This window comes from Dasypus novemcinctus, chromosome 17, assembly GCF_030445035.2.
Source record: "Dasypus novemcinctus isolate mDasNov1 chromosome 17, mDasNov1.1.hap2, whole genome shotgun sequence".
In the NCBI taxonomy this organism is placed as follows: domain Eukaryota; kingdom Metazoa; phylum Chordata; class Mammalia; order Cingulata; family Dasypodidae; genus Dasypus; species Dasypus novemcinctus.
In genome coordinates this window covers 37,139,422-37,147,970 of record NC_080689.1, presented here as the reverse complement: position 1 = coordinate 37,147,970, position 8,549 = coordinate 37,139,422, and the positions used below count along the sequence as shown (strand labels likewise).

Genomic DNA, 8,549 nt, shown 5'->3' with positions numbered 1-8,549 from the left:
CAGAAAGACTCTTTAGAGTCTTCCCGGTTCTCAAATCCACCTATTCCAGCAAGACTTCTAGGATTTCCAGGGTTCAGTCTTTGGTAGGAAGGAAGCAAAAATGTTTTGATGTCCAAATTCAATAGAGGAAATTATGCATCCCCATGGTTACCAAAAAATCTTGTCTCCTTTTCAAGTTGTTTGGCATATAGTTCCTACAGTCATTTTTTTGCTAAAAGTGGAGTGATAGATATGGGTTCAAGTAGGTCTTGCTATTTACAAGCTGTGTGAATTTGGGGAACTCATGTTATCTCTCAGGACATCTTTTTTCTTGTTGTAAATTCCCTGCTGATTTATTGTGAGCCTTAGGCATGATATGAGGCAGAACACTATCCAGCCTATACCGGGTCTTCCATGGAAGAAGCTGTACATGTTACAGCAAATTCGTGCACTCATTCAGCAAATCTTTACTGAGGACTTACCATGCAGAAGCCAGGAGGAATACAAAAATAAATCTGAGTTGGGTTTTGCTCTCAAGGACCTTACAATCTATAGGGAAAATATAGGAGAGAGACCCAAATAGCTAGACCATAAGGAGGAAAGATGGTTCTACCAAGAGAAATACAGAGCCAAGGCAGTAGACTTTGGGAGGACAGAGATTTCTTGTAGTGTGGAGGGAGTTGGGGGCAGAGGAAGGGGCAGGAGAGGAAGAGGAAAGGATTTGAGGTTGAGGATGAAGAAGAGGGGCGCCTGAGGTGTGCACTCCTGATGTGGGTACGGTATTGATCAGACCCTCTCACAGGGGACATATGAGAGATTCCAGGAAGTGACACGACTCACCCAACTTCATATTCTTTATAATCTCACGCCCACTAATCCAGTGCATTCGCCCTTACCGCACACTCTGCCTACTAGAATTAGGACCATGTGCACATGTAGAGGACAGGGGAAAGCAGCAAAAAAGAGGTGATGGGGTCACGGTCACGGTCCCAGGTCGAGGCAAACCGAGACTCCGCGGGGGGCGCGGGAAGGGGCCGGCCCGCGGCAGGAGGGGTGGGGTGGAAGGGCAGGCCGAGGGGCGGGGAGAGGGCCCCGGGCGGCACTCAGGGCCGTCCCGCGCTCAGGCTCGCCAGCCATGCGGCCGCGGTCCCCGGCGCTGCGGGCGCTGCTGCTGCTGCTGCCGGCGCTGTCCCCCGCGCTGCGCGGGCCGCCCTGCCCTGAGCCCTGCAGCTGCCCCCGCGCCGGCGCCCTGCGCTGCCCCGGCCCCCGCGCCGGCCTCTCCCGACTGTGAGTACGCGGGGCCCTTGACTCGGTCCCCTCCACGCGAGACCCTCATTCGCTTCGCGCCACCTGCCCTCCCCACACTTTCTCCCCCCAGACCTGGAAGCTCAGAGAAAGATGCTTCGCCCTATCAAACTTCACCTCCTCCGGGAGTGCGCAGAACCCAAGGCTTGCGGGTTGGCTTTGGCCTCCCGTGCGGCGCCTGGAACCTGAGCCCCGCCCGCGGGCGCGCCAGCCTGCCCTGGCTGCGGCGGTCGGCTCCTTCCCCCTGGCTGGGGCTGTGGCAGGGAGCCCAGAACTGCTCAGAAGCCCCAAAAGGCCTCGCCTTGTGCCGCGGCTGGAAGACAAGGTGTGAGACCCCTCAGTTAGCAGTGGACTTGGTCTTTGAACCTTGGGCCAGCCAGGTGCGCGTGGTTTACCGTGGGTTCTGGGTCCTCTAGGAATGGAATGCTCAGGCCCTAGGACCAGGGGTAGCTCAACGGGGACTGCTGGCAAGCCCGCCTGGTCAACCTGTGCCCACCCACAACCCAGTGAGCATGAAGGCACTGCAGCCACGGCCGCCCCAGAGGTGCTTGTATTTTATCAATGAAAGGCCTTGTGTCCCGCCACCCATCACCTCTTCCACAACCAGAGCTGATTAAAGAAATTGTCTTCTCAGCCAGCAGGTGGAAGAGGTTGTTTGCTGAAGTAGAAGGGTAAAGAGGGGCAGTGAGGCAGGACTAGCCTTTAGGGCTAGAGTATCAGTGTTAGTGTTACCAGGTCTCCCTTCCTCTCTTAAGAAAAAGGTACCACATATTGTAAGATTCTGTTTATACAAAACCTCCAGAAAAGGTGACTCCCTGGAGAGGGAAGGTGGATGAGGGGTTTCCAGGAGCAGGGGTGGTGAGGAGGAATGGGGTGTGACTGCTAATGGGTATGGCCTTTGGGGGTGAAAAATTTTTTCTAAAATTCAATTGTGGTGATGGTTGCACAATTCTGTGGCCACACTAAAAGCCGTGGCGTTGTTGGGTGAATTTTATAGTATGAAAATTGTGCCTCAATAAAGAAAAGGAAGAGGTACCATGAAAGTATCCACTAGGCGCTGGGCTGCTGGGGGCTTCAGTTAACAGGCAGTCTAACTACTGCAGGTGCCGGAACCCTGGGCTGGGAGGGGAAGAGACTTCCGCCCCAAGCTCATTTCACTGGGGCCTGCTTCACAGAGATTCCCCCTCCCTCCACTTCTCCCTGTGGGAGAGGTAGGGGCCTTCTGGGAATATTTGTAGTTTGTAGATACAGTGTAAAGATTGAGGGGTTTATAGTCATTAGTTGCCATTAATTATCTTGTCTGCTCCATTCCCTGCGGGTAAAGACCAAAGATAGAATTTGTTTCAATCACTCAACAAATCCATGGAACTGGCCTTGCAAGTCCCAGCCCTTAGCCTTCCCTGACAAGCCTTCTATCTTGCTCTTTTGAATGATTGTGGCACTAGCAGCCTTTCCCTCACCTAGTACTAATTATACAGCATAGCAGAAATTCAGGATTGGGAGGGACTTTAGGGATCACCAAGCCCCAAGAACCCCACTCTGGTCTCCCACCCACCACCTTTATGACAGAGGAAGGAACCAAGATCTTAAAAGGTAGGATATCTTGCTTAAGTTCGTACAACTATCAAGTAGCAAAGATGTGACTACATCTGTTATCTTTTTATATTTGCTTATCTAAGAAAACTACACCTTCCTTAATTTAAAAACAGAAACAAAAACACTCCAGGTTTCTCCAAGATTGGCACTGAGTGGAGAACACCCTGGTGGTGGCAGGAATGGCTGGGCCACGTCCCAGCTCCTTCTGGAATTCAGCTTTCCACTGAGATCTTTAATGACTCTTGCTGCCACCCCCATGCTGGCCTCAGGAGGGTGCTCTTCCCTGGAGAAGGCTCAAGTGAAAAATGAAAAATAACAACAGACTTCATCTTGCTGCCCCACAGCACAATTTCAGGAAGCCTGGAATTCCTCAAAAAGATTCTATAGGGCTGCCTAGGTTTGGGGGTGGAGGTGGGAAAAGGATACAATATAAGTACAGCTAGCATTCTGATGCTACCTAGTCCAACTTTCAAAGCAGAGCTAACTCTCTAGGCTCTAAAGCCCTTTGCCATCCATGTGAGATCCTGGAGAATCTTTGATCGCCTCCCTCCACAGGCCTATGTTGGCATCCACCACCCAGAAGCATCCTCTCCTAGACATTTAGATTCCTTAGGTAGCCAAGCATGGGGACCCTCCCAAGCTTGGGTTTCCTAAGGGCCAGATCATTGAGAGGCGGCCCTATCCTTCAGGTGAGAACCTATAAAGTCGGAGCCTAGGAGGGCCAAAACAGACTACTTTTTCAGTACCTGATGGAGGTGCCAACAGCCATTTCCCCTGCAGCAAGGGCATCACCTGGGAAACCGTTAGAAATGCAGAGACTCAGGCCCCAGCACCAATCTACTGAATCAGAAACTCTGGGGGTGGTCCAGCAATCTGTATTTTAACATGCTCCCCAGGCAATGCGCACACTCAAGTTTGGGAAGGAAGGTCCTGCTCTCTATGGAGGATAAAATCTTTTGCAGCTCAAGAAGGATGTTTTCAACTTCCTCGTGCCACACACTCCCTTTTCCCACCCTACCCTTACACACTATTTATTGCAGGGGGGCAGCTGTGATAAAATTAAAATTCCAAGCTCAGAGACTGATGGAAAATAAACAGGATTGAGGAAAGTTAGTTTTTTTCTTCAAAGAACAATAGATGGTGGTGATGGTATCTTTTTATATTGTGAATGTAATTAACACTACTGAACTGTACACTTGAAAGTGATAGAAATGGGAACTTTTGTGTTGTATAATTGTTACCACAATATAAATTATATTTTAAAAAGGGCTAGGGGAAGCGGATGTGGCTCAAGTGATTAGGCTCCCGTCTGCCACATGGGAGGTCCAGGGTTCGATTCCCCAGGCCTCCTGGTGAAGGCTGGCCTAAGCGGAGTGCTGGCCCATGCAGAAGTGGTGGCCCAGGCAGCAAGCTGGCCCAAGTGGAGAGCTGGTGCACCAAGATGATGCAACAAAAAAGAGACTCAATAGACCAGGGAGCTGGGGTGACGCAAGAAATTAAACACCTCCCTCCTACTCTGGAAGGTCCTAGGATAGGTTCCTGGTGCCACCTAAAGAGAAGACAAGGAGACACGGAAGAACACACAGCAAATGGACACAGAGTGGACAATGGGGAGGAGAGGGGGATAAATAAATCTTTAAAAGAAAAAAAAGGGAATAGGAAAAGGAATTCCTGGGGAAGGAGAAACTAATGATTCAAGGGATGGGGAGGAATAATATCTGCTGGCAGAGGATCAACTGGGGTGGGAAGACAGCATCAGTCTAAGAACACAGAGGAAGGGTTCATCTTAGAAAGAGTCAGGATACAGCAGAGTCCTGAAGGGAGAAGACAAATGGGTAAAGGAATAACTAAATATAGAGGCAAAGGAGAGAAACGTGGACAAGTTCATGCTGGAATCTTCTTTTCTTGATGAGGAATAAATTAAATGGTAGACAATTACAAGATAGAAAAATGCTATGAATAATATGTTGTTAGTAGTTCATCAAAAGAAGAGAGCTGATATTATGTGATAAGGAGATGAGTTATCCTTGTGCTCAGGCATCCACAGGATTTTGCTCTGCAGAGAGGAAGGGAGTACTCCCAGTCCTGAGGGCTGGAGGAGGCAAGCGCATCACAGCACCTGATAATTCATCACTGGCCCCTCAATAGGTGTTAGTTTATACTTTAATCATCTCAGCCCTTGGTAACCCTGCCTTCTAAAACTTCTATCCAAAGTTCACTATTTGGTTTTAAAAGATACATGGATTATAATTGCTTTTTCTGACAAGTCTGTTACTTGCAAATATTAAAAATGGTAATATTCATATCTTTTATCCCCTCCCATATTTTATTAAAAACATAGGTATTTAAAATCTAAAACATTATATATAAAAAAAAATAGACTCCCATGTTTCTTCACTCACTTTAATTGGGGGAAAAGTCAAAGATAAAAATTGGTTTAAAATATTTCCTTCCCTTTTCTTATTAATTCTAGACAACTGGAAGGAGAGAAAAAATAACCTCACCTTGTCCGTGGTTATATAAAGATTTTTGTCTCTATGACAACAAAAAGTTTGATCTGCTTGATATGGAAACTGCTTCTGAAAAAATTTGTTAGTAAGAAAATGCTAATAATAATTATGGCAATTTATTATTTTGCATGTTGTGCCTACTAAATGGAGATTAATGTTTTTTATTTTATTATGAGACCCAATCCAGAGACTTTGGTAGGATAAAAAGTGTTATATCCACCAGACCAGTGTCAAAGGAGATTGTTAGTCTCCTGACATCTTTTCTGAATATCCTTCCCTTTCTCCCACCTTCAGATGCAATCAGGATTCACAAAAGTGTTCAGTGCTGTAGGGGAATGTACAAGTGGAAGGCATGAGAAGCCTACAACCTAAGTGGAAACACACACCAAGAGACTGGTGTAGGTGGGGAAAGAGGCTATAGACTGTAAGAAATTTACAGTTTCAAGCACAGGTTTGAAATCTCCAGGAGGAGGCTGCGTGGGTCAAGGGTTATGAAGCTGAACCTTGAAGGAGATGAGGAAAATAAGAGTCTAGATGGAAAAATCACATGAGATTAGAAATCAAGGGAGATATTCCAGATTAGAATAAACTAGAGATTCCTTGCTGAGAAGCAAGAAATATGGTTAAATAAATTTTTTCTTCATGCCTCTCCCAGGCTCTTGGGGGGGTATTATTTTTAAAGGTGAAACATAAAGTCATCAGAAATCTTTGATTAAATTACCCAGAGGGCTGTACAGGAAAAAAAAAAACCACCTCAATATGTAGTTCTTTGCTTACAAACTTCACTCAAAGTCACTCTTGGATATCTGGATGTGAAGGCATTAAATAAAAATCATGATCAGGAGTGTTACTTCTCTGTAACCTTCCTTGATGCCGCCCGCCCTTTCCACACACACATATCTGCTTTAATACCTTTTCCTTATATAAATTTTTACACCTATCACACCATAATACAACTGTTTGTTCACTGAACACCTCTTCTGCAAGAGCAGGGTTTCCTATCTTCAGTTCTATTGACATTTTGCCCAGAATAATTCTTTGTCAACAGAACTACCCTGTCCACCACAGACTATTCAACAGCATCCTGTCTTTACTTCTAGATGCCAGTAGTAGCATCCCTCCTCCAAGTTGTGACAATGAGAAACATTTCTCTAGAATTGCTAAATGCCCTTGGGGGAGGGGAGGTCAAAATCCTCCCCCTTGTTTTAGAATCACTGTGCTAGAGTGAGAGCTTGAGGAGCTCAGACTTGGCTCTAGATCTCCAGAATTTGGCATGTAGCATGATTAACATGTGTATTGAATCACAGGATGATCAAACTGAGCAGAAAGCCAAATAGGAGCAACCAAACATTAGCATGTACCACATCTAAATATCATTTTTTAAAAATCGCCATCCTAGGGAATGAGGAGGTAAGAAGGTGCTAAGGATAATGGAGTGAGTTCATTTGCATTTCAGCATCTAGGTCCTAGACTTTCCACACCCTCAGCCTGTCTTTGAATGGGCTAGAGCTGACATAGCAGCTTCAGGGAAGCAAGACCTGAAGCTTACCCATGTTAGTATACCCCATCTAGGTGGTTTTAGTTTTTGTTGTTTGTTTTTAACTCAGTGGAGAAGAATCAATCTAGGATCCATAAACACATACACACACATATACACACACACAACAAGGCAGCAGGAGTTGAGAAAGATGGGCTCCCAGTCCAGGACACCAGGTACCAGCCCCCAGAACGCCAGCAGGAAAGAGGGAAGCCTACCCAGGTTCCTGTGATTAGACCAGCTTTGCCCTACCCTCAGCTCCCCTGCAGCAGGGCCAGGCAAAAAAAAAATCCAAGAATCTGGCAAGGATCATGTCCTACTTTCCCTCCCCTCAAAAAACTCAGAGGCTAGAGGTATAGGTTGAACTTGAGCCTCAGTTGTGACTCAGCTCTTCCAGCTCCTGCCTTTGGGGTGATTCTTAATCCCGGCTGTGCCAATAAACAGACTCCTTGGGGGAAGATTTGCAAGGACCAGATTTTATTAGTTTTTAAATCATCCTTGTGGAGAAAGTGAATGATGGCCCCTAGCAGGACACTAAAAAACAAACAACAGATTTCCCAAATCTCAACGGAAGTGTAAGAGCCAAAAGGATTTCACGCACAAATCTCTTTGGCATTGGACCCATCTCCCTCCTTGGAGAGCAATAATTCCTTGTGGGTTTTTTTGGTTTTGTTCTTCCTTATTCTTTTAATGATTCCAAAAGCAGTAAGTTACATTAATTAAGGGCTCCAGTCCTGTCTACCCCCTCCATCTTATTCCTTAGCCCCTCTATTTGGTTTCTTTTCATGTCTTCAAACCAGGCAACAAAGAACTCTTTCCAAAACATAATCTCCCAGTATGGCTGCAGCAGGCAGTGTCTTGGCTGTGTAATTCTGATCTTAAACATGAAGTTGTAAAGCCAGTTTAGTTACGGTGGTATAGAAGGACCCTACTGCTCACTTCCAGACCTGAGAGGGCCAGCTCCACGGGAACATATGTGCTCTGTTCCAGCAGCAACCCTGAGTGCACACAAATCACATTTAATGCAGATTTTAGCAAATTTCTCACCAGCTTTTTTGAAATGAAATTAAAATAATCCCACCCACCAGACCAGTGGGCTCTCTGATTTGGTGGGCAGCTGCTACCAGTTTCTCCTCAAGGTCCTCATTTACTCCCACTGCCACCTCCCTTGGAGGTGCACCCCCTCACAGCCCGCGGTCCACTCACAGATGCTCTCCATGTGGTCCTGAACCCCAGCTCTTTAATTCCACCTGAGCCAAATTCAGAAAAGTGCAATTTATAATAAAACTTAACTTTCAGAATGAAGATTTAGTCTTTATCCCATGTGCTGTTACATTAGTCCTTTTTTATTCATTAGAGAAGAGTTTATAGAACTTCTGGGTTTACAGAATATCATATATCTCTATACCATGCTATTATCAACACTTTGTGTTGGTCTGGTACATTTGTTACGATGGATAAATGCACATATTTATGATTGTACTATTACATGTAGCCCCGGTTTAACTTAGAGTTGTTTATGTAGTGTAATTCCATGACTTTTTAAAAAAATTTTGTATTCTATTACTATTTATACGACCTAACATCTCCATCTTAACCACACTCAGATACATATTACAGTG

At 45.8% G+C, this 8,549-nt stretch overlaps 1 protein-coding gene across 1 annotated transcript in view; it reads left to right on the top strand.

Annotated features, from left to right (window-relative positions):
* Positions 1–1,086: 1,086 nt before the first annotated feature.
* The window catches only part of LHCGR (luteinizing hormone/choriogonadotropin receptor), a 121,495-nt gene continuing 114,032 nt past the window's right edge, over positions 1,087–8,549 (top strand). Inside the window, exon 1 of the mRNA XM_071208808.1 lies at positions 1,087–1,266. Coding sequence (XP_071064909.1) covers positions 1,115–1,266 — 152 coding nt within the window. The 5' untranslated portion in view covers positions 1,087–1,114. The remainder of the gene's footprint in view (positions 1,267–8,549) is intronic.